This window comes from Geotrypetes seraphini, chromosome 3 (assembly GCF_902459505.1).
Source record: "Geotrypetes seraphini chromosome 3, aGeoSer1.1, whole genome shotgun sequence".
Lineage (NCBI taxonomy): Eukaryota > Metazoa > Chordata > Amphibia > Gymnophiona > Dermophiidae > Geotrypetes > Geotrypetes seraphini.
In genome coordinates this window covers 26,472,464-26,499,695 of record NC_047086.1, presented here as the reverse complement: position 1 = coordinate 26,499,695, position 27,232 = coordinate 26,472,464, and the positions used below count along the sequence as shown (strand labels likewise).

Genomic DNA, 27,232 nt, shown 5'->3' with positions numbered 1-27,232 from the left:
ACCTACGGTAAGTATAACCACTGGGAGTTTTTATTGCATCCAGGTTCACACAAAGGCCTGAATTTGAAATAAAGACATGTTTTGCGGCATACAAATAGCGGCAACTGGGCTGCCAGCATTATTAGACAACATTGGAGATTATATATAAGAATGCAGGATCTTTGGATTGCTTTTTCCCGCTATAAAAATTTAAAGGGATTATGTACTGCAATGTCACATGAGTGTGAATTGAGACGCAAGGAAAACACATAAAATATGGTAGATGTGATAACACCTTAAAGTTGGAGAAACTTATTAATCTGGCTGATGGCCATGAGTTACAAGTTGAAGTCTATGAAGAACCGTGAGTCATCGTTTGTGGTATATCAAGTGTATGTGATAAAACTATGAGACTTTTCATCAGTATGAATAAGCACCGCTCTAATTTTTCAAGCAAGATTCTTAATGCAACTTGGTTTATCCACTGTGAAATCACGATGCATACATTTGAAAGCCTTAATTGCCTTATAATAGATTATGTAAATTACAGCATAAGGTGAGGGGATCGTGGGAAAGTTTTAAGGTTACAATGTTGGATCTTTGAGCTGAGAAGTCTGGGGCCAGTCGACTTGAATGTTAACATTGATTGGAAGGCCTTTTTCTGAGCACAAATTTCCTTTTGCAGCCAATCGGCTGGCGTAGCACAGTGAATTAGAAGGCTATTGGTTCTAACATTGTGATGGTGTCTTATTTAAGTGGGCATCATTTTGGACTCTGTTTGGCAGCGTTTACTTTTTTGAGTAAAGACCAACAGCGAGTAGGCATTATTCCCCGGTTTGTGGATACGACTATATGTGTATTATAAGACCAACAGCGAGTAGGCATTATTCCCCGGTTTGTGGATACGACTATATGTGTATTATAAGACCAACAGCGAGTAGGCATTATTCCCCGGTTTGTGGATACGACTATATGTGTATTATAAGACCAACAGCGAGTAGGCATTATTCCCCGGTTTGTGGATACGACTATATGTGTATTATAAGACCAACAGCGAGTAGGCATTATTCCCCGGTTTGTGGATACGACTATATGTGTATTATAAGACCAACAGCGAGTAGGCATTATTCCCCGGTTTGTGGATACGACTATATGTGTATTATAAGACCAACAGCGAGTAGGCATTATTCCCCGGTTTGTGGATACGACTATATGTGTATTATAAGACCAACAGCGAGTAGGCATTATTCCCCGGTTTGTGGATACGACTATATGTGTATTATAAGACCAACAGCGAGTAGGCATTATTCCCCGGTTTGTGGATACGACTATATGTGTATTATAAGACCAACAGCGAGTAGGCATTATTCCCCGGTTTGTGGATACGACTATATGTGTATTATAAGACCAACAGCGAGTAGGCATTATTCCCCGGTTTGTGGATACGACTATATGTGTATTATAAGACCAACAGCGAGTAGGCATTATTCCCCGGTTTGTGGATACGACTATATGTGTATTATAAGACCAACAGCGAGTAGGCATTATTCCCCGGTTTGTGGATACGACTATATGTGTATTATAAGACCAACAGCGAGTAGGCATTATTCCCCGGTTTGTGGATACGACTATATGTGTATTATAAGACCAACAGCGAGTAGGCATTATTCCCCGGTTTGTGGATACGACTATATGTGTATTATAAGACCAACAGCGAGTAGGCATTATTCCCCGGTTTGTGGATACGACTATATGTGTATTATAAGACCAACAGCGAGTAGGCATTATTCCCCGGTTTGTGGATACGACTATATGTGTATTATAAGACCAACAGCGAGTAGGCATTATTCCCCGGTTTGTGGATACGACTATATGTGTATTATAAGACCAACAGCGAGTAGGCATTATTCCCCGGTTTGTGGATACGACTATATGTGTATTATAAGACCAACAGCGAGTAGGCATTATTCCCCGGTTTGTGGATACGACTATATGTGTATTATAAGACCAACAGCGAGTAGGCATTATTCCCCGGTTTGTGGATACGACTATATGTGTATTATAAGACCAACAGCGAGTAGGCATTATTCCCCGGTTTGTGGATACGACTATATGTGTATTATAAGACCAACAGCGAGTAGGCATTATTCCCCGGTTTGTGGATACGACTATATGTGTATTATAAGACCAACAGCGAGTAGGCATTATTCCCCGGTTTGTGGATACGACTATATGTGTATTATAAGACCAACAGCGAGTAGGCATTATTCCCCGGTTTGTGGATACGACTATATGTGTATTATAAGACCAACAGCGAGTAGGCATTATTCCCCGGTTTGTGGATACGACTATATGTGTATTATAAGACCAACAGCGAGTAGGCATTATTCCCCGGTTTGTGGATACGACTATATGTGTATTATAAGACCAACAGCGAGTAGGCATTATTCCCCGGTTTGTGGATACGACTATATGTGTATTATAAGACCAACAGCGAGTAGGCATTATTCCCCGGTTTGTGGATACGACTATATGTGTATTATATTTTGGTCCAAACCCACTATACAAGGGAACTTCAATTAAATAAGGTAATATATATATCAGCTTTCATTAATCACCTTGAAATACCACAATATGTAAATAATCACTTCAAAACTTTAAATGTGCTTATTAGTGAACGCTCAGACCCACAACTATAACCCTAGTGAAAAATCACATAGTCAGCTGTGTATGGAGACCATCATCGCATGTTCACTGTCTCTTCCACCAATAACCATAGAACATATGTTCTAACACAGTGGTCTCCAACTCAAACCCTTTGCAGGGCCACATTTTGGATTTGTAGGTACTTGGAGGGCCTCGGAAAAAAATAGTTAATGTCTTATTAAAGAAATGACAATTTTGCATGAGGTAAACTTTATAAATCTTTCCTTTTGGCTAAGTCTTAATAATACTATTGTCATTTATAGCTAAAGAGAGATATGATCAAGAAACTCTTTTATTTTACTTTTGTGATTGTGATAAACATACCGAGGGCCTCAAAATAGTACCTGGCAGGCCGCAAGTGGCCCCCGGGCCGCGAGTTTGAGACCACTGCTCTAACACATTCCAACAAACACTCAATTGGAAACAATGACAAACTTATCTGGTATATTTGGTGGTAATATTGCCAACACAGCTGCTCCGGGCACTTCCTTAATCACCATAACTGGTACATTTTCACTGACACCCCCCCCCCCCCCAACCTAGGTTTCACCGGTTGGCTTTTTCAGGAGGGGTCCGGGAAACAAGACTCCTCCGTCCAGCAAACAGGTTTCACTAGGCTTATATTGTGGGTCTGAGCATTCACTAATAAGCACATTTAAAGCTTTGAAGTGATTATTTATATATTGTGGTATTTTAAGGCAATTAATGAAAGCTATTATATTTTGGCGCCAGGTGTTACAATATGTGGTCACCGGTTTGCTTTTTTTTTTTTTTTTTTTTTACACTCTGACTGAAATGGTGCAAGAAGATAGAAATTCTTGATGAAGCAATTTGTGAAACGGGCAGTACCATTGAGCTAAGCTACAGTGGGAGCGCCAACTATATAGATAAGTGCCGACACAACTGTTATAGCATTTACAAGCTGTTCAAACCCTAAAATAATGGGAGAGGAGACTAAGGGCTCCTTTTACGAAGCTGAGTTAGCGGTTTAATGCGCGTAATAGCGCACGCTAATTTGCCAGCCACGCCAGACGCTACCGCCTCCTCTTGAGCAGGTGGTAGTTTTTGGGCTAGCGCGGGGGTTTGCGTGCGCTAAAAATGTGCATGCGATAAAGCCGCTGACGCGGCTTTGTAAAAGGAGCCCTAAGATTTTGATGAACTATATGGTGACTTAGTAGCTCTTTGAGCCAAATAAACCTAATTTTAGGTCATTAAAGCACAGTTACTTACCGTAACAGGTGTTATCCAGGGACAGCAGGCAGGTATTCTCACATGAAGGGTGACATCATCCACAGAGCCCGGTATGAGCAATGTTAAAGTATACTGTCACTTTAAGCTTTTGTGAAGCTTCAAGACCACACATGCGCAAGTGCCTTCCCACCCGAAGTCTCATAGAAATAGAAACATGACGGCAGATGAAGGCCAAAAGTCCAGAAGTCAGCTTGCGGTTCCTCAGTTCCATAAGCAAGCTAAGAAGCCAACCAGGGAAAGTGGGAGGGATGTGAGAATATCCGCCTGATGTCCCCAGATAACACCCGTTACGGTAACTGTGCTTTATCCTAGGACAAGCAGGTAGCATATTCTCACAGATGGGACTCCCTAGCTTACTGGAAGGGATGGAGGGTGAGTTGGCCTTTAGGAAGAAAATTAATTCTGTAGTACTGCTTGGCCGAAGCGACCATCTCATTTGGAAAAGGTTTCTAGACAGTAGTGAGATTTAAATGTGTGAATTGAGGACCAAGTAGCAGCTTTGCAAATATCTTCAATTGGGAGTGAAACGTACGAAAGCTACCGATGCAGGCCACTAACCATGTGGAAATAGTATGTTTGGTTACAGGCACTCCTAATCTGTTAGGGTCAAAAGAGATGAACAGGTGAGGTGAATACCTGTGTGGCTTAGTCCTCTGTATATAGTAACCCAAGACACGTGATGAGAATGAAGATTTCGAAAGAAAACAGGTAGTACAATGGATTGATTAAGGTGAAATTCTGTGTCTACTTTTGGAAGGAATGTAGGATGAGTTCTGAGGATCACCTTGTGATGAAATACTGTAGAAAGTGGGTCACAAACTAGTTCATTTTTGGCTTCATCAGAATGTCAAGGACTACATTCAGATCCCAAATAACTGGAGGCGGTTTTAGTGAAGGTTTTGAATTTAAGAGTCCTTTCATAAACCAGGAAATAGGCGAATGAGTAGCTTAAAGGTTTATTATTGAAAGGAGCATGGAATGCACTAATAGAACTCTGATCAAAGTGGTTTTAAGTTCAGAGTTGGATAAGTGGAGAGGGTAGTCCAACACCGAACAAATAGAGAATGTGGAATGATCCAAGTGATAAAAATCACACCATGAAGTAAAATGTGTCCATTTGAATCGATAGTATTGCTGAGTAGAAGGTTTCCTGGAAGCAGCTTTAATGGCTTGAACTAGGGCAGAGAGATTAACATAAGAACATAAGAATTGTGGCTTCTGGGTCAGATCAGTGGTCCATTGTGCCCAGCAGTCCGCTCTCGCGGCGGCCTCTAGGTCAAAGACCAGTGCCCTAACTGAAACCAGCCATACCTGTGTATGTTCCAGTTCAGCAGGAACTTATCTAACTTTGTCTTGAATCTCTGGAGGGTGTTTTCCCCTATAACAGCCTCCGGAAGAGCATTACAGTTTTCCACCACTCTCTGGGTGAAGAAGAACTTCCTTACATTTGTACGGAATCTATCCCCTTTTAATTTTAGAGAGTGCACTCTCGTTCTTTCTACCTTGGAGAGGGTGAACAACCTGTCCTTATCTATTAAGTCTATTCCCTTCATTATCTTGAATGTTTCGATCATGTCCCCTCTGTCTCCTCTTTTCAAGGGAGAACAGGCCTAGTTTCTTTAACCTCTCACAGCCTCTCACACTTGTTTCTTCAGACAATGATTAACAAATTTGTCAGGGCTACTGGAAATATCTTCCATCTCTTCTGTATTTGAAGCTTGTGACCCTTTTGATCTGTCTTGCCTGTGATCCGGTGAGTCTTCCCCTCTATTTTGCTGTATGGTATCCTCTGAGAATACAGGTTCCCAAACCATTGACTCTGTTGAGGTCAAGTTGAGAGGTACCAAGCTGTTAGGTGTAGAGACTGCAAGTTGGGATGTAAAAGAGAACCTTGACTCTGAGTGAGCAGAGATTGAAAGATCTGTAATGGAATTGGATCCTTGACACTTAGTTGAAGTAAAAAGGAGAACCAACATTGCCTGAGCCACCAAGGAGCTATGAGAATTATGGTGGCTGGTTCTCATTTGAGTTTGACTAATATCTTCAGAACTAGCGGAACTGGTGGAAATGCATATATGAACTTGTGTAACCAATCCAAAAGAAATACATCTGCTTCCAGACAATGAGGAGAGAGCTTTCTGGAGCAGAATAAAGGTAACTTGTGATTGATGGGAGACACAAACCGGTCTATCTGAGGAGTCCCCCAAAGTGAGAAGATGTGGTACAAGACTTTGGAGTTATGAGTCCACTCATGTAACTGAAGAAATCTGCTGAGCTTGACAGCCAGAGCATTCTGCTTACCTTGCACATACAGTATATCACCTTGAGAAATATATATAGAAAAATTGCCCATTTCCAAATGTGAAGGACTTCCTGACACAGAAGAATAGAGTCCGTTCGCCTTGTTTGTTGATATAGCACATTGTGACTTGATTGTTGGTTCTGAGAAGGAGGATGTGGTCGAGAAAATGATCCTGAAACATTTTCAGAGCATTGCAGATTGCCCAAGGCTCTAACAGGTTGATGTGGAATGCTTTCTACCGAGTAGACCACAGGCCCTGAGTCTACAGACCATCTAGGTGAGCTCTTCATGCATACATGGACGCGTCGATCGTGAGTACTAACTGATGTTGAGGGATGTGAAACAGCAAACCTCTGGATAGATTTGCCGGTTGCAACCACCATTGAAGTGATTAACAAAGAGGAGACTCTGATCCACTGGGATAATGGATCCATAGCTTGAGACCACAGAGATGCTATGTTCCATTGAACTGATCTGAGATGGAGTTGGTTGAAGGGGGTCACATGAATTGTGGATGTATTGTGACACATTTGTCTTGCTGAAATTTTCTGAAGAGTAGACACAATTGTAAAGTTGAAGCACGGTGTTTTGTCTCTGCTAGGGCATAAAAGCTCATAAAAGATTGGTTTTGAGTATGGTTCCTATAAACTCCAATATTTGAGATGATTGAAGATGAGACTTTGGATAACTGACTTCAAATCCCAGAAGCTCCAGAAGAGTTATAATCATCTGCGTAGCTGACTGGACTGCTTGAGGTGAGGTAGCTTTGATCAACCAATTGTCCAGGTAAGGAAACACTTGAAACCCATGAGTATAAAGGGTTGCCGCTACCAACACCAGGCATTTTGTGAATACTCTTGGAAAGGAAGTGAGGCAGAATGGTAGAACTTTGTATTGGAGATGATGGTGACCTACATGAAAACAAAGGAACTTTCTGTGATCCGAATGTATGGGATTGTGTGTGTATGCCTCTTTGAGGTCTAGAGAGCACAGCCAATCATTTCATTCTAGAAGTGGGTATATAGTTCCAAGGGATAGCATGCAAAACTTCTTTGACTAAATATTTGTTGAGAGTTCAGAGGTTGAGAATGGGATGACCTCCTATCTTTTTTGGAATTATGAAATACCTTTAGAAACATAGAAACATAGAAAAAAGCAGCAGAAAAGGGCTATAGCCCACCAAGTCTGCCCATTCCAAGTATCCCCTCCCCTGAATTTACTCCCTTAAAGATCCCACGTGAGTATCCCATTTTCTCTTAAAATCCGTCACGCTGCTGGCCTTTATCACCTGGAGTGGGAGTCTGTTCCAATGATCCAGTACTCTTTCGGTGAAGAAATACTTCCTGGAGTCGCCATGAAACTTCCCTCCCCTGATTTTCAGCGGATGCCCTCTGGTGGTCGAGGGTCCCATGAGCCAGAAGATATCATCTTCTGACTCGATGCGTCCCGTGATGTACTTATATGTTTCAATCATATCTCCCCATTCTCTTCTTTCCTCAAGTGAGTACAGCTGCAATTTTTTTAATCTTTCTTCATACGTGAGATCCTTGAGCCCCAAGACCATCCTGGTGGCCGTTTGCTGAACCGACTCGATCCTCAGCACGTCCTTTCGGTAGTGTGGTCTCCAAAACTGAACACAGTACTCCAAGTGAGGCCTCACCATGGCTCTGTACAACGGCATCATAACTTCAGGTCTCCTGCTGATGAAACCTCTGCGGATACACCCCATCATTTGTCTTGCCCTGGAGGAAGCTTTCTCCACTTGATTGACAACCTTCATGTCCTCACTAATGATCACCCCTAGGTCGCGTTCCGCCGTGGTCCTAACCAAGGTCTCACCATTTAGTACATAAGTTCTATGCGGGTTTCTCTTACCCAGGTGCATTATCTTGCATTTTTTAGCATTGAAGCCTAGCTGCCAAGTAGTTGACCATTGTTCCAGCAACAGTAGGTCGTGTGTCATATTATCAAGTAATAAGCTTTCGCCTACTATGTTGCAAAGTTTGGTGTCGTCGGCGAACAGTGATACCCTTCCTCTAAGTCCTTGCGTCATATCTCTTATGAATAAGTTAAATAGAATCGGGCCCAGGACCGAGCCCTGTGGCACTCCACTGATCACGTCCGATGCTTTGGATGGGGTACCGTTCACCACCACCTTCTGAAGTCTACCGCTCAGCCAATCCCCAACCCATGTAGTTAGAGTGTCTCCTAATCCTATTGATTTCAGCTTGTTCAGTAATCTTCGATGAGGGGCGCTATCAAATGCTTTACTGAAGTCCAAATATACCACGTCCAGTGACTCTCCGGCGTCCAGTTGTCTAGTAACCCAGTCAAAAAAGCTAATCAGATTAGATTGGCAGGATCTACCCTGGGTGAACCCGTGTTGGTGTGGATCACGCAGTTTTTCTTCGTCTAGGATTGTGTCAAGATTCTGTTTGATCAGTGTTTCCATGAGTTTACACACCATAGACGTGAGACTCACTGGTCTGTAGTTTGCTGTCTCTGTCCTGCAGCCCTTTTTGTGGAGTGGGATTACGTTGGCGGTTTTCCAGTCCAAGGGGACCCTTCCTGTGCTTAGGGAAAGATTAAAACGAACACCTCAGATTTTTCTTGCAAAGGGGTACTGACTCTATGGCATTTAGTTGAAGTAGAGCTTTGATTTCCTGAAGAAGATAGTACATATGTTGAGATGTGAAAGAGGACTCTATCTTAGAGGGTTATTTGGAGGAATGGTAAGTAGCCTTCCTGTATGACTTAGGACCCAAGCGCCTGTTGTAATGAGAGCCCAGCGTTGATAATACAAAAGAAGATGACCTCCGATGGGTTGGGGAGGTGAGTGGGTGGGTGGGTTGGGGAGGAATTATGGCTATGCTCTCTAAAAGCATATCAAAAAGACTGGGTTGATTTCTGTGGAGCAGAAATCTGAGGCTTCTGTGCTTTTTGTCTCTTCTGTGGTGGAGGTTTAGAAGTGGACGAGGTTGCTGAATAGTGTTTCATATAAGAAGAATAAGGTTTCTAGGTAGACTTAGATGGTTTAGGCTAAAGTAGCCCAGTTTGCTCATGTCGAGTCTTTGCGTTACATCCTTGACTTTATCTCCAAACAATTCTTCTCCTAGACAAGGAATGTTGGCTAAGCAATCTTGGATGCTGATGTCAAGGTCAGAGACCTGAAACCAGGCCAGTCGTCTCATGGGAATAGACTTAGCCAATGCTCTATATATCACATCAAATACATCAAAAGCCGATATAGCCATAAATTTTCTAGTTTGAAGGAGACTATGAGAAGTTTTTTGAAACTCTGGAAGGCGATCAGATGGAATATACTGCTCAAAATCAGCAAGTCAATTTATGAGTTGTTTGAGATAGAATGACATAAAGAAATTATAGCTGAGAACTCTGCTAGCCAACATAGAGTTCTGGTAAAGGCAGCACCCAAACTTATCCATGGTGCGGCCTTCATGGCCTGGTGGTGCACTGGCATACACTTATGTGATGGAAGAATTTTTAAGCGTAGATTCGACCAGCAAAGACTGGTGCTGCAGCTGTAGTTTATCAAAGCCTGGGCATGACTGTATTCTGTACAAGCAGTTAATTTTCCTAGAAGCTATGGGAAGAGTGAGAGGGGTTTCCCAGTTCTTAAACATAGCTTCCTTAAGTAAATTATGAAGGAGTTCTTTAGGAGACTCATCAAAATCCAACACTTCGAGGAACTCTCGGTTCACTGTCTGCCTCCAATTTAACAGGCAAAACTTTCCTCATCTGCATGATAAATTTCATAAAAGGTAATCCTTCAGGAGGCGATCAGCATCTGGGTGGTGGAGGAGATGGACCTGATGGGATACCATGCAATTCTGGAGCAGATAACATGGGGGTAAATATGAGTATCACTGTGAAAAGAGAGATCTGAATCAACATCCCTAACTTCAGGAGACTCTCTGTAAGAAGGAGAAAATGAAGATGGATGCTTCTTGGCCTGGGGAGTATGATGACAGTGAGAACATTGAGAAGAACTCCTGCAATGATGTTGGTACCAGTCAGTTGAAGATGATGAAGTTCAACGTCAAGAGTGTATAGATAGCAGAGAGAATTACCCTTATAGTGACATTCGCCTTGGAGTTTGATAGAGACTTAGTTTTTCGCTCTTACTTCAGGCACATGAAGGACTCTTTCCTTGGCTCAGTAGTAAGAATTTTTCCCGATATTTCCAAAGAAACACAGAAGAAAAGGAAGGATTTCCTATTATATCGGCCCAGAGTAGTTGCTTTAGGGGCACCATTTCTTTTAAAATTTCCTGTTAAATGCTGTGACTCTGCAAGGGAAGAATTTCTTATTTTTTGAACCTAAGCATCTGTTAGAATTTATTGTAGCTAGAGAAGGGGGAGGGGTAACTATTGGTTTAAATGCTTTGTCCACAATATAATGAACCGGCTGTTGGGGAGAGATATCATGTCTTCTAATCCGTCTAATTGAGATTTATATTTACTTATGTATTTTTTTTATTTCCTTGTTCTTGGATCTAATCTAATTTGTGGACTAAATAATTTTATTTTATTTCTTTATATATCTGTACCTGTATAGTCATTGTGACTTTAGGTTTCAATTACCTAATCTTTTTGCAAGTGTATTTTGCTTGTTTGTTATATTAAAGTTTCAATAAATAATAAATTATAAATAAAATAAAAAATAAAAAAATAAAAAAAGAGTGTATAGATATTGATTTACATCGAGGAGAATGAGAACCGGTACCATGAGGCTCCTTTAGATTTGCTAGGAGAAGAGCAAGGATTGACACGATGGGACCTCAATACCTTTTGAAATGTGGATTTACTAGGAGAGCAAGGTTCGATATCCTGGGGCCTCAATATGCTAAGCTCAGGCTGGGCCGGTACTGAGGGAGTCAGTGCAAGCACCGGTGCAGCATGCACCGGTAACATTGGCTCAACAGCTGGTACCATTGGTGCTGCAGGGTGCCAAGGCATGGGTGACATTGATGAGGAAGTACGCTGTAAAGGAGACACAGCCTGCATCAATAAAGATCGATTATAGTATCAATGCTTGGCATGCATCGAGGACTCGATGCTGAAGATGCCTGGGTGAAATGAGAATGGCTTTTTAGCAGATTTACCTGATGCAGGAATTGAGTTCAATGTTGAGGGAGGTGTCAATGCTGATACCATTGGTACCACTGGCACTGATTTGCCCTCAGAGACCATAGCCACTCCAAAAAGTTTTTCTTGCTGGATGGTGAGCATTTTTTTCAATGTAAGATAGTGGGTACAAGAGTCTACCTGATGCTCCAGCCCTAGACATTGAATGCACCAGTTCTGTGGATCAGTGAATGATATGGGCCGTTGGCAACAAGAGCACTTCTTGAACCCACTGGAAGATCTCGACATGAGAAGAAAAATCTTGGTAGCATGGTCAAAAAATGCAATGGTTGCAAATGCCAAGAAAAAAATCTCAAGTTCAAAGCCCAAAGGCTAAACGGACAGAAGGCCCAACTGAGGGAAGTTTTGAACATCAAAATTCGTTGAAAACAATGAAGAAAAAAGAAAGAAAAGAAAACATTAATAGAAACAATAAAGTACAAAAATAAAATGAGCCGAAGGCAAAAAAAAGTTGATGGGAAGTCGACTTGTATGGATAGAGTCCGGACACAGCGTCTTTGCTCCATGGAAAATGAAGAACTAAGTAACCGCGAGATGATGTCAGGTGTGAAGGCACTCGCGTATGCGCAGTGTGGGCAGTCTTGAAGCTTTGCAAAAGCTTAAAGTAACAGTACACTTTAACACTGTCTGTATTAGGCTCCGCGGATGACGTCACCCCACATGTGAGAATACGCTGCCTGCTTGTGCTAGGATAATGAAGTCTTCATCCTCCAAAAAGTATATTTATTAAGTTAATCTGTAATGATTTAATGGTATTCTTTATTGGGTGATTTGTCACCAAATCTTAGTCAATTCATTACAGAAGTTTTGAAAATGTATATCAGAGCCTGTTTACAAAGGACAACGATTATGCTCTGCAGAGCCAGGCAAAAGATGCTTAAAAGAGTTCTTGCAAGTTATATCGGTATCAACAGATGCATTCAACATGCTAAAGAAGTACTTTACTGGATGTCCATGAATTGAGAAAATGACAGCTTAGTCCATTAGTGACATATATATGATAAGATTCAGTTGTACAGTACTCAAGAACCCCTATGTTCTCACCCTGAACTTCCTAGACCAGTGTTTCTCAGCATGCGATAAGGGGTACACAGGCCGCTTGTTGGGGGTATGTGGCTTGGCCGCTGCAGAGGATATTTCCTGCCTGCCCGTCATAGCTGCAACCACCGACGGGGATCCCTCCTTGCAGCCCGCCCCACCCGCTTAAGCTGAAGCCGCTGCCGGAGATGCCTGTCCGCCCTCCCTCCCTGCCCACCTGTCCATCGAAGCTGATCCCTCCTTGCTTCCCACCCCACCCGCTGCCATGGATCCCTGCTCCTCCTTCCTTCCTGAAGCCAACCCACATGGCTTCCCTCCGACATCAGAGCTGACATCATAGGAAAGGCTTCCGGGTCAGCGGGGGGGAGGGGTCATTACTTCCTCGCTCATTCTGCCTTCAGTGGCTTGTTCGAGGGATGCGCAGCAGGTAGCAATTTACACACTACACGTAGCTGACCCGGAAATCTTCTCTCCAACATAAGGGCTGACGTTGGAGGTAAGGCTTGTGGGACATCCACTTGCAGTGTGTAAATCGCTGCCTGCTGTGCATTCCCTGATCAAGCTGCTGAAGGCAGAAGAAGCAGTGTGGTTCGAACAAGTAAGAGGACAAAGGAAGAAAGGAGTTAGGGGGGGAGGGAGGAGCGATTTGGGACATTGGAGGGGTACAATTCTTGGGCAATGGATGGAAGGTGGGGAGAGGAAGGGGGCACGAACATGACACAGAAGGAAGGAGGGCTTCTGAAAGCTAATTGAAAAATATATTTAGTCCAATAAAATAGTATCATTTTCCATTGGTTTTATTTTTTAAGTTTATTTTATTTGCATTTCTTAATTTGTAATGTAGTGGTTAGAATGTGTCAGTTTTTGGAAATTTATGTCTGCTATCTTTAACTTTATGAAAAGTCTGGCTTCTTAGAGACTCAGTTTATTTTTTATTTCTATTTTTATTCTGTGGTTACTTATTCTGTACTGAGTGAAGGTCTGTGTTCTGCTTGTATGAAAAAGATATGGTTAAGAACATAAGAATAACCTTAATGGGTCAGCCCGATGATCCATCTTGCCCAGTATACTGTCTTCAGTGGCCAATCCAGGACACAAGTATCTGGCAAAAACCCAAGGTATAGCAACATTCCATGCTTCCGATTCAGGGCAAGCAATGGCTTCCCCAATGTAGGTCTCAATAGCAGACAGACTATGGCCTTTTCCTCCAGGAAATTGTCCAAACTTTTTTTAAAAACCAGCTACATTAACTGCTCTTACCACATCCTCTGGCAATGCATTCCAGACTTTAACTATTCTCAGAGTGAAAAAAAAATATTTCCTTCAATTGGTTTTAAAAGTATCTCCCTGTAAATTCATTGAGTGTCCCCTAGTCATTGTCATTTTTGATGGAGTAAAAAATCGATCCACTTGTACCCATTCTACACCACTCAGAAATGTATAGACTTCAATCTTATCTTACCTCAGCTGTCTCTTTTCCAAGCAGAAGAGCCCTAACTGCTTTAGTCTTTCCTCATATGAGAGGAGTTTCATCCCCTTTATCATCTTGGTCACTTTTCTTTGAACCTTTTCTAGTTCAGCTATATCTTTTGAGATAAGGCAACCAGAATTGAACACAATTTTCAAGGTGAGGTCACACCATGGAGTGATACAGAGACATTATAGCATTCTTAGTCTTGTTAACCATCCCTTTTCTAATAATTCCTAGCATCTTGTTTGCTTTTTTGGCTGCTGCCATATATTGGACAAAATGTATTGTCTATAATGATCTAGATTGTCTATAATTGTCTAGATCTTTTTCTTGAGCGCTGACCCCCCCCCCCCCACACCCCCAGATGGACCCTAGTATCTAGTAACTATGATTTGGATTATTCTTCCCAATGTGCATCACTTTGCATTTGTCCACATTAAATTTCATCTGCCACTTGGACGCTCAGTCTTCCAATTTCCTTAGGTCTGCCTACAATTTTTCAGCCTGCATGTGTTTTAACAACTTTGAACAACTTAGTGTCATCTGCAAATTTAATCACTTCACTCATCATCCCAGTTTCCAGATCATTTATAAATAAGTTAAATAGCACCGGTCCCAGAACAGATCTCTGTGGCACTCTACTATTTACCCTTCTCCATTGAGAAAAACCCTATCCTCTGTTTTCTGTCCAATAACCAATTTCTAATCCACAACTTCTATCCCATGACACTTTCATTTTCTTAGGAACCTCTCATGAGGAACTTTGTCAAATGCTTTCTGAAAATCTAGATACACTATATCAACCCGGCTACCTTTATCCACAGGTTTAATCACACCTTCAAAGTTTTCTGTTATCGACGGCACAATCAATCTGTTCTAATCTGGTTTGTTTAGATTTTCAATAGGTTTATTTTTGCTCACTTCAACTCAGTTCTTTGCTCGCAATGAAAAAGTTCTACTCAGGTCAACTCAGTCCATTGTTCTACTGGATTGGAAGAATACCTTATCTGAGGAACTAAATGATTTCCATCTCAAATCATGTTTGGGTGATGGACTAAGACTCTTCTGCCTACTATTAATACTGTGATGGTGATTCCATTATAACAGATAATTGATTCATCATTGCCTAGTTGCAGCTAAGGATAAATAGTCCTATTAAAACAGTTCAGCCAAAGAAAGACCAATCCTGAAAGGTTGCCAGATCATCTGGGTCAAAATTGATGACAACAATGGTGGAGAAAAGCAGAAGTTAGTACATAACTCCCACATCATACTTGATCAAAATGGAGACTGGATCAGAGTAGAAAAGAACATCATAAAAACATAAGTGTTGCTATAATGGGATAGACCAAAGATCCGTCAAGCACAGTATCCTGGTTCCAACAGCGGCCAATCTAGGTCACAAGTACCTGACAAGAGTCCAAGTAAAACAGATTTTAAACTGCTTAACCTAGAAATAAGCAGTAGATTTTCTCAAGTTTATCTTAATAAAGACTTATGTGCTTTTCTTTAAGGAAATTGTCCAAACTTTCTTTAAACCCTGCTAAGCTAACTGCTTTGCCCACATTCTCTGTCAATGAATTTTACATGTTGAATGAATAAATATTTTCTCTGGTTTGTTTTAATTTACTACTTAGTAATTTTATTGCATACCCCCTAGTCCTAGTATTTTTGGAAAGAGTAAGCAAGCAATTTAAATCTACCTATTGCACTCCACTCAGTATTTCATAAACCTCTATCATAACTCTTCTCAGCTGCCTTTTTCTCCAAGCTGAAGAGCTCTTGCTGTTACTGATTGTTTTATGCACACTCTATGCACTTCAGGGAATCATGCATCAAAAACCTCCCAAAACAACATATTGAACAGAATAATATTTGCAGTATTCTGGTAATATATAGGAGTATTTTAATATTTAGCTTGCCAGTCCAGTATCTTCCTGTTGGCTATGTAAACAGTGATATTTCAACAGCACTAACCAAATATCCCGAGGTTGCTAGCAACCATAATTAGTGTTTTGGGGAGATTGCCAAATGGCCACCAGGCTTCAGCTCTGCTAGTCTTTAGAAAGGGGCTGAGTTACCAAAGACTAGATACAGATAATATTATGTGCTATCTGTATTAACTGTACCTAGGGTTACCAGACATCCAGATTTCCCTCTACTGATTTTTTTGAGTAAATACTGTGGAAGGAGGAGGTTTTTCAGGCAATGAGGTTCTTTCCCTTTCAAGTCTAGTCTGTGTAAAGCAATTGGCAGGAGGCGGGGCTCTGAGGCTTTTCCTCCTCTAACTACATATATTTCCCCTTTTTGATATTTCTCTAAAGAGAGTTATTTTTTCCTTTTGTTTGTTTAGTGGGGTTCCCCAGGTGTCTGTGCTGAGACCTCTGCTTTTGAACATATTTATCAATGATCTAGAGATGGGAATAACTAGTGAGATAATTAAATTTGCTGATGACACAAAGTTGTTAAATTGCAAGAGGATTGTGAAAAATTGCAAGAGGTCCTTGTGAGACTGGTAGGCTGGGCATCAAAACGGCAGATAATGTTTAATGCGAGCAAGTGCAAAGTGATGCATGTGGGAAAGAGGAACCCGAACTATACTTACTGTGACCAGTCAGGCTTGGAGCATGCCGTGGTCGCCGTTAAATCTGGCAGGAAGGGTGATAGACAGAATCCCCAAGCCACAAGATCAGCTAGACCAGCTTGATGAGATTACTGACTCTGAATGGGAGGACAGGGGAAACCTACCTAGTCACTACACTTTTCATAGCAGTGCTAGAAACACCAGTTTTAAACCGGATCCTGGTTGGAGCAAGCCAGGCAATTTTCCCGGTGTCCACTGGGGGAGCCCAAGAGCGCCCCAAGCCATAAGAACATAAGAACATAAGAAGTTGCCTCCACTGGGTCAGACCGAGGTCCATCTCGCCCAGCGGTCCGCTCCCGCGGCGGCCCATCAGGTCTGCGACCTGGGAAGTGGTTTCTGACCACTTTTATAACCTACCTCAAGTTCTATCTGTACCCCTCTATCCCTTTATCCTCCAGGAACCTATCCAAACCCTTCTTGAACCCCTGTACAGAGTTCTGGCCTATCACTTCCTCCGGAAGCGCGTTCCATGTGTCCACCACCCTCTGCGTAAAAAAGAATTTTCTAGCATTTGTTCTAAACCTGTCCCCTTTCAATTTCTCCGAGTGACCCCTAGTGCTCGTGGCTCCCCTCAGTTTGAAGAATCTGTCCTTATTTACTCTCTCTATGCCCTTAAGGATTTTGAAGGTTTCTATCATGTCCCCTCTAAGTCTCCTCTTCTCCAGGGAGAACAGCCCCAGCATTTTTAACCTGTCAGCGTATGAAAAATTTTCCATACCATTTATTAGTTTAGTCGCCCTCCTCTGCACTCCCTCGAGTACCGCCATGTCCTTCTTGAGGTACGGTGACCAGTATTGAACACAGTACTCCAGGTGCGGGCGCACCATTGCGCGATACAACGGCATGATGACTTCCTTCGTCCTGGTTGTAATACCTTTTTTGATGATGCCCAGCATTCTGTTTGCTTTCTTTGAGGCTGTCGCACATTGCGCCGATGGTTTCAGTGATGTGTCGACCATCACCCCCAGGTCCCTTTCAAGGTTACTCACCCCTAGCAGTGTTCCCCCCATTTTGTAGCCGAACATCGGGTTCTTTTTCCCTACATGCATGACCTTGCATTTTTCTATGTTAAAACTCATTTGCCACTTTTTTGCCCAGTCTTCCAGTTTCGTTAGGTCCCTTTGCAGGTCTTCACAGTCTTCCGTGTTTCTAACCCTGCTGCAGAGTTTGGTGTCATCAGCAAATTTGATAACCTCACATTTTGTCCCTGCCTCCAGATCGTTAATAAATATATTGAACAGTAGAGGTCCCAGCACTGACCCCTGCGGAACTCCGCTCGTGACCCATTGCCAGTCTGAGTATTGGCCTTTTACTCCAACCCTCTGCTTCCTGCCCGCCAACCAGTGTTTGATCCATCGGTAGATATCCCCTTGCACCCCGTGGTACCACAGCTTTTTAAGTAGCCGTTCGTGAGGTACCTTGTCGAAGGCTTTTTGGAAGTCAAGGTAAATGATGTCTATGGATTCCCCCTTATCCATCTGGCTGTTTATTCCCTCAAAGAAGTACAGCAAGTTCGTGAGGCATGACCTTCCCTTGCAGAAGCCATGTTGGCTCGCCTTCAGTTGTCCATTGTTTTCTATGTATTCGCATATTGTGTCCTTTACCATTGCTTCCATCATCTTCCCTGGAACCGAGGTCAAGCTCACAGGCCTGTAGTTTCCCGGGTTACCCCTTGATCCCTTCTTAAAGATAGGCGTGACATTCGCTATTTTCCAGTCCTCTGGGATCTCCCCTGTTTTTAGGGAGAGGTTACATATTTGTTGAAGTGTCTCTGCTATTTCATTTCTCAGTTCTTTTAGTACCCTTGGGTGGATGCCGTCCGGGCCTGGTGATTTGTCGCTCTTTAGTCTGTCTATCTGCCTGAGGACATCCTCTTTGCTCACCTCTAGTTTTACCAGCCTTTCATCTTGTTCTCCGTTTATAATCTCCTCGGGTTCCGGAATATTGGTTGTGTCCTCTCTGGTGAAGACTGACGAGAAGAATTTGTTTAACCTGTCAGCTATCTCTTTTTCCTCCTTTATCGCTCCTTTCCTATCTCCGTCATCCAGTGGTCCCACTTCCTCTCTGGCTGGTTGTTTCCCTTTCACATACCTGAAGAAGGGTTTGAAGTTTCTTGCTTCTCCTGCCAGTCTTTCCTCATATTCTCTCTTTGCTTTCCTGACCTCTCGATGACATTCTTTCTGGTGTCTTTTGTGCTCTTCCTGGTTTTCCTTTGTTGGTTCCTTTTTCCATTTCTTGTAGGATGATTTCTTGTCGCTTATCGTCTTTTTAACTGCAGATGTTATCCATGCTGGGTTTTTAGTTCGATTTTTTTTGCACCCTTTCCTAAACCTTGGGACGTACAGGTCTTGTGCCTCGAGCACTGTGCATTTAAGCAGTGTCCAGGCTTCCTTTACGGTCTTCACCTTTCCTGAGCTGCTGCTGAGCTTTTTTCCTACCATTTTCCTCATGTCCTTGTAGTTTCCTTTTCTGAAGTTGAGTGCTGTCGTTGTGGTTCTTTTCACCTTGGTTGTTCCCATGTTTAATTTGTATTGGATCATGTTGTGATCGCTGTTCCCTAACGGTGCTAGTACCTCCACTTCCTTTGCGGGTCCCTCTAGCCCGTTGAGGATTAGGTCTAGAGTGGCATCTCCTCTCGTTGGTTCTGTGACCAGCTGCTCCATGAAACAGTCCCTTATTGCCTCTAGGAATTTAGTTTCTCGCGTGCACTTTGAGTGCCCAATGTCCCAGTCTATTCCCGGATAGTTGAAGTCCCCCATAACCACCACCTTTTCTGTTTTGCACACCTGTCTCAGTTCGGCCTCCAGGTCTAGGTCGTTTGTTTCTGGCTGTCCTGGTGGGCGATAGTATAGTCCCAATTTGATATCAGCTCCTTCCCCTCCTGTCAGCTTAACCCATAGTGACTCCAGACTGTCTGCCCTTATTGTTGTTTCGATTCTGGATGAGACAATGGAGTCCTTTATATACAGTGCTATTCCTCCCCCCTTCTTGTGTGCCCTGTCCTTCCTGTAGAGTTTGTACCCTGGCAGGGCTACATCCCATTTGTTGTCCTCTGACCACCATGTTTCTGTGATTCCTATTATGTCTATGTCCTTTTTTCTGGCTATAACTTCTAGCTCCCCCATTTTAGTTCTTAGGCTTCTAGCATTTGTATATAGGCAATTTAAGTCCCAGTTTGTTACCTTTTGTGCCAGAACAAGATCAAGCAGGTTAGGGCGTGCCTTTCCCCCTGAAAAGCCTGCAGACTTCTCTAGGCTTTTAGAGAGGTTAGGGAAGAGCCTCTCTCCCCTGAAGAGGTTTCCAGCTCCAAGCAGGGTAATGGCCCAGGCCCTATGAAGGTAGAGAAGACTGGCTCCTCTATAGACTTGGCAGCAACTGGAGGAAGTTGTGATTCCTGCAGGTCTGTGCCAATAGCCAGAAAGAGCAGACGTAAGTGTGGTGACAAAGCACTACTGAGAACATTGATGTATATAGTTTGCTGAGTTTGGGACTCTATGTAGAATATCTATGGGGTTTTTTTGTTGGTTTGTTTGTTTGAGGATATTACTTTCTTTTTGGGCTACCTGAACTGGACTGTTTGTGGAAACAGGGTCCAGTTCCCTGGGTTTGAAAACCCCAATTGGTGTTTTTTTTTTTTGGGGGGGGGGTTGGACTTTGTATGGGGTGGGGCACTGGCCGGTGTCCTGAAGAAAAGAACTGTTTTTCATTATGATTTGTGTATTGTGTGATGACTGCAGAGGTTGATTTTTGCCTTGCAGCCCAGACTGGTTACGAAGCTGAGTCTTGCCTTAATGAGGGAGAGGTTTGCCACTATCAGGGTTGGCATTTTGGAGCTATTTATTGAGCTACAAGGTAAAGCAAACCTAAGGCAATTTTCCCGACCCCAGCGCTGTTCTTTTGTTTAGCTGCAGGCTTCAGTGAGTACAGGTAGTTTTGGAGTGCCTGGACTACTAAAACATATAAAGACTTACCTGGAGTCTGCATTAGGCAGGCTTAGAGTAAAGAACTCTGGAAAAGAACTGTTTAGAAAAGTAAAGTTTTTCTTTTTTACCTTTTTGCAGGGAAATCCTGAGAGCGTCCCAGGTTTTTTCCCTTTTGTTGTGCTGCATCTTAATGCACTGAAATGCTCTGACACATTCTGAACATTAAAACTATTTTGCAACTTGATGGAAGTGAGCATTTTGGTGGTTTTTGATTTTATTTTTCCTTAAACCCTGCAGGGCTATCTCCTTACTGAGAAGTGCGCCTAGGTCAGTTTTTTTGCTGTGGCCACCAGGGGTGCTGTTGACCTGTTCCTTGGAACCTCGATGGCTACAGTACGTGATGCAGGCTTCCGCATTAAGAGCCGCTGTCTAGGAAAAGGATCTAGATGTCATTGTTGAGGATGCATTGAAACTGTCAACTCAATGTGCGGCAGTGGCAAAGAAAGCAAATAGAATGTTAGGAATTATCAGGAAAGGAATGGAAAACAAAGATGAAAATGTTATGATGTCCTCATATCACTCTCGAATACTGTGTACAATTCTGGTCGCCGCATCTCAAAAAAAAGATATAGCGGAATTAGAGGTACAGAGGAAGGGCTAAGAAAATGATAAAAGGGATGGGATGACTTCTCCATGGGGAAAGGCTAAAGTGGCTAAGACCCTTGAGCCTGATGAAGAGGCGGCTCCGGGGAGGTCTAAAAAATACTGAGTGGAGTGGAATGAGTGGATGTGAATCCCTTGTTTACTTCTTCTAAAAATACTAAGACTAGGGGACATTCGATGAAGCTACTAAGTAGTAGATTTAAAACAAACTGGAGAAAATATTTCTTCATTCAACGTGTAATTAAACTCTGGAATTCGTTGCTGGAGAATGTTCACCAAACAGTTAGCTTAGACGGGTTTAAAAAAACTGTTTAGATTATTTCCTGAAAGAAAAGTCAATAAGCCATTATTAAGATGGTTTGGGAAATCCACTGCTTATTCTTATGATAAGCAGCATAAAATCAGTTTTACTACTTGGGATCTAACTAAGTACTTGGGACCTGGGTTTGCCACTGTTGAAAACAGGATACTGGGCTTGAGGGACCTTCAGTTTGTCCCAGTATGGCATTTCTTATGTGAGCCAAATATAGGACAATCGAGCCATTGTGACATCACTGATGAGTTTGGCTCTTAGGCATTGGTGGAATGAGGCTTTATGACATCACAATCTGAGCTCTGGAATGTTGCTACTCTTTGGGTTTCTGGCAGGTCCTTGGGACCTGGATTGGCCAATGTTGGAAACAGGATAGGCTTGATGGACTTTCAGTCTGTCCCAGTTTGGCAACTCTTAAATTATTATGTTCTTTTGTTTAGCTATGCTAAATGTGGCCTCAGCGCATGGAAAAACCTCGTGCTACTAATAATGCAGGGCACTAAATCCTACTTATTTTACCAGAAGCCGGATTATGATGATTTTCCTAACTTAGCTCTGAGTCCCTAACTTGGCTGACCAAATTTTCAACTATTTTTGAATATTGATTTACATGAATCAAGACAAGAGGCAGAACCTGCCACCCCCAATTGTGTAATTCAGACATTGGCAACCGCTAGTTCTTTCGTCCGATTAATTCAAAAGGCTGGTTATTCACTTACCACTGCAGAAACAAGAAAAGCAAGCCGATAATGAGTACTAGGAAGACCACGATTGTAGTAATCAGGACAAAGACCATCACTATATCCACACCGGCATTTCTGCTTCTAATTTCTATTTCTAATGAAAAGAAAAATAGGGTGTGATCATTATTCTTAGATCGGACTGCAATCTGCAGAGTAATAAAACATTCTACAATTCATTTATCAGATGTATTTATATACAGTGGTACCTTGGTTTGCGAGCATAATTCGTTCCAGAAGCATGCTCGTAATCCAAAGCACTCATATCAAAGGAAATTTCCCCAAAGGACAGGGGTAGGCAATTCCGGTCCTCGAGAGCCGGAGCCAGGTCAGGTTTTCCGGATATCCACAATAAATATGCATGAGATAGATTTGCATCTCAATGCTGGCATTGTCATATTAATATAGGGACTTTGGATCATGTTGTATTTTTGTCCATTGATACTTGGTTTCTGGAAGTCAATTTGGGGACAAATTAATCTCATTTTTGAATCATCGATCCCCTTGTCATATGAGGCGATAATATGTGGTACGCTACTTCATGCTAAACCTACTTTAGATAAGTATAAAAGTCGCCTTTTTCTGATCTTGACAGGAATAGGGGTTCAGCTGATTACTAATTGGAAAAACCATGATAGGATTCATTTTACTTTTTGGTAGGTAACTTTGTGCCACGTATAAGTATGAAAGGATGATGGCGGAACATTGGGGGACTAATAAGTCCTTTAATGATGTATGGAGTCCATTGACTAATTCTTTTGTATTATAATTAGGGTTATGTTTCTTTCTTTTTTCATTAGATTCCTTGCACATCCAGGGAGGGTGGACGGGAGGGGGGTGGGAAATGTATTTTGAGGAGTTAAATTATTTCATTATAATATTAAAATCATATCATGTATTATTGTTTTAATAATTAAGATAAGGGGAGAAAATGATTGTTTAATGTATTAATTGTATAAATAGTGTGTTTCCATGTAGTTTGTATGAGTTATCATTTGTATCGCACTATCAAAGTTTAAAAATCAATAAAGATTTTTTTTTTTTTAAAGGAGGCAGTGCATGCAAATCCATCTCATACATATTCAATGTGGATAACCTGAAAACCTGACCTGCCTGTGGCTCTCGAGGACCGGAATTGCTTACCCCTGCCATAGGACATAATGGAAACTCAGATGATTCGTTCCACAACCCAAAAGCCTTAATACAAAATACAAGTAAAACAAAGTGTTCGCAATATGTGCGGGAAGATGTGGCACACTTACACGCTGTGAACATTGAAGTGCGGGCTTGGTACGAACGTCGTCCTGTTATAGTTGGTTCTTGAGGGCCGTAATCCAGTCGGGTTTTCAGGATTTCCCCAATGAATATGCATGAGATCTATTTGCATGCACTGCTCTCATTGTATGCTAATAGATCTCATGCATAGTCATTGGGGAAATCCTGAAAACCCGACTGGATTGCAGCCCTTGAGGACCAACTTTGACACCTGTGCGCTAAACGATCGCGTGCGTTATGTATAAACACACATGGCGCTGATGAGCGGCTCGGATGCGCATAACATATGCGCTCCTCGATGTTGTGCGTGCTTACACGTGATGTGCACTTACGTGCTCGTTTATCGAGGCGACGCTTGTTTTGCGAGTTAAAATTTGCTGGAGTGTTTTTCTCATCTTGCAAAACACTTGCAAACCGCGTTACTCGCAAACTGAGCTTAATTGTATTTATATACCGCACGATCCAAAATTCTCTGCGGTTTCCAATAAAACACACACAATAAAATACATTTCTAAGACAGGGACAGACACACACAAAAAAGAAAGAAAGCACAAGATCAAATGGTCATGAGTCATCAAAACCATTCTATTACCCTCCTCCAGATACAAATTAAATACAGCGGTACCTCGGAATCTGAACTTAATCCGTTCCAGAACCCCTTTTGAGTTCCAAAATGTTCGAGTTCCAAGACAATTTTTCCCATTGAAAATAATGGAAACTGGATTAATCCGTTCCTTGGTCCCACAAACTCAGCAAGATCAGGCCCCCCTTGTAGAGACAGCAAGATCAGGCCCCACCAGCATAGACAGCAAAATTGGGCCCCCCCCCCCCCCAACCAGCATAAACAGCAAGATCGGGCTTTCCTGGCATAGACAACAAGATCAGGCCCCCACCGGTATAGGCAACAAGATCAGCAACAGCAGCTGCAAGCGGTGCTCATCCCAAAGCTTCCCTCTGATGCGAACTGCCAGGCGGAAACAGGAAGCTGCGTCAGAGGGGAAGCTTTGGGCTGAGCAACGCTTGCAGTTCCTGTATGTTTGGATTCCAAAGCAGCGTTTGGATTCCAGAGCAAAATTTAATTTAAAAAAAAAATAGTTTGGATTCCAAGTTGTTCACATTCTAGGGCGTTCGGATTCCTCCTCCATCAAATTCAATGCTTAACTGAAAAGTTGTAATAGCGGAAGCCTCAGGAGAAAGACCATTCCACAGTATGGGTCCTGCAACCTGAAACCAAGTTTTTCTGTAACACTCTTAATTTATTCTTGTGACCAGAGGTAACTTCTAATCATGAAGTTGATCTGAGGGTCCTTAATGTTTGGTATAGTTTTAACATTGCTGCTACTACTTATCACTTATATGGCACTGAAAAGCATACACAGTCCTGTACATTTTGACATTATAGATGGCCCCTTCTTGGAAGAGCTTGCAATCTAACTTAGACAGACAGACATAACATGTAGGGTTGGGGATGCAGAACCCAAGGTGAGAGGAGTTAGGAGTCAAAAGCACTCTCCAAGGGATGGGCTTTTAAACGGGCCTTGAACACTGCCAGAGATGGAGCCCTGTCACAATCCTATCCCTAAAACGCAACTTTTACCAGGGCAGGTCTTAGTGAAACCTGGCCCTTGGATACAGAGGGCAAACCACGGGGATAGGATTGTGACCAAGCCTAAGGAAGAACCCAGCCTTCCCTTGGATACTGAGGGGATTGATCTCCAGGGAGGAGAGGAGGAGCTTCAGAATAGCTCACAACAGCCACTGAGGAACCTCTCTCCCTCTGGTGGGTATCAGCTGCAGGGAATGATTAGGCTCCCAAAGTCAGCCAGGAAAAGTAAGCAGAAAACTCCTCCCCCTCAAAGGGCAGGGCAGTTTCCCTTGAGTACTTTGGAGGCTGCTTTGAGAGGGAGAAGGGCAATCTGTCCTGAACCAGCTCAGGGAAGGATCTCCCCTCCTGAAGGCCCTCTACGGTGTTGGAACTGTGGGGAAAAGGGGCATGTCCAACGAAGTTGTGAGATCAGGAAAGGCTCAGTAGTCAAAGGGGGACAAGATAAATATAACCCTAGGGAATACCAGCTTCCAGTTTCAATTGCTGGAAAACAGGTCATGGCTCTAATTGATACTGGTGCAGACCAGTCGAGGCTGACCAGTATCACTGCCTGTTCCCGGGGGAAAAAATGAAGGGGAAAGAAAGAACGGTGGTCATTAGGTGTGTGCATGGAGATGGCATCAGATACGTTCTCCGGCCAACGACTATGTTGTATGGAGATAAGGTCTATAGAGTAGATCTAGCAATCGTGCCCAAAGCTCCCTACTCCCTGATATTAGGTAGAGATTGGGAAGGTTTGGGGGAGTGCCTAAGGACCAGACAAGGCTTGGTGGGGACACATTCCCAGGGTCCTGTGGAGGCTAAGGAGGAGGAAGGACTAGACCATATTTTTCCCTTTAGAGGAGAGGTGGTAGGAAGCCCTTCATCGAGACAGTCTCGACAAACCCCAGCCCAGAAAAAACTACAGAAACATCAGAGGAGTCAGGCTTTAAGGAAAGCTACCAGTTCAAAGGAGGTACCCTGGCTTCCCCAGGATATCAGAGATGCTTTCCCCACATTCCAGGCCGAGCAAAAGGCCGACGCCTCGCTTCAAGAAGCTTGGCAGCAAGCCTCGGTACCTATCCCGGGGAAGATTCGGTTTCGGATAAGGCAGGGACTATTATATAGGCTGAATAGGGGGCCGTCTTCGAAAGGGATCCAGGAACAACTAATGGTACCTCAAGGGTTTCGCAAGTTGATATTGCAATCCGCGCATGACCATCCTTTAGCGGGTCATAAAGGGACAGAGGCCACCAAAATCCAGGTTTTGAGGAGGTTCTTTTGGCCGGGGATATCCAATGAGGTGGCACACTTGTCAGTCTTGCCCCATCTGTCAAAAACTATCCCTCAAGAAACCCCCTCGGGTCCCATTAGTGTCGGTCCCTAGGGTAGAGGAACCGTTAGCAAGGCTAGCCATGGATATGGTAGGGCCGCTAGAGAGGACCCCTCGGGGGCACAACTTTATTCTGGTCGTCATGGATGTGGCCACTAGGCATCCATGGGCCTTCCCGCTGAAGAAATCTTCCTCGGCGGCTATTATGAAAGAACTGGTAGGGCTGTTTTGCACTGTAGGATTCCCCAAGGAGGTCCTAACTGACCAGGGGAGTAATTTCCTTTCAAGAGAAATGGAAAAGTTCTGGACAGGGTTCGGAATTAGACACATAAAAACTTCAGCCTACCACCCCCAGGCCAATGGGTTGGTTGAACGATTCAACCAAACACTTAAACAGATGTTAAAAAAGGTGACAGGTCCTGATAGGAAAGACTGGGACCTGTTCATCCCGTTGGTATTGTTTAACATAGAAACATAGAAATAGACGGCAGATAAGGGCCAAGGCCCATCAAGTCTGCCCACCCCAGTGATCCTCACTATCCATCTTTGCGGATAGATCCCACATGTCTATCCCATCTGGCCTTAAAATCCGCCACACTGGTGGCCTCAATAACCCGAAGTGGAAGACTATTCCAGCGATCAACCACCCTTTCAGTGAAGAAGAACTTCCTAGTGTCACTGTGCAGTTTCCCGCCCCTGATTTTCCACGAATGCCCCCTTGTTGCCGCGGGACCCTTGAAGAAGAAGATGTCTTCTTCCACCTTGATGCGGCCCGTGAGATATTTGAATGTCTCGATCATGTCTCCCCTCTCTCGACGCTCCTCGAGTGAGTAGAGCTGCA

The 27,232-nt window shown here is 43.0% G+C and overlaps 1 protein-coding gene across 1 annotated transcript in view; it reads right to left on the bottom strand.

Annotated features, from left to right (window-relative positions):
* The window catches only part of SPACA1 (sperm acrosome associated 1), a 157,241-nt gene that overhangs the window by 20,434 nt on the left and 109,575 nt on the right, over nucleotides 1-27,232 (bottom strand). Inside the window, exon 5 of the mRNA XM_033936363.1 lies at nucleotides 22,178-22,295. Within this exon, the coding sequence (XP_033792254.1) occupies nucleotides 22,178-22,295 (118 nt within the window). The remainder of the gene's footprint in view (nucleotides 1-22,177; nucleotides 22,296-27,232) is intronic.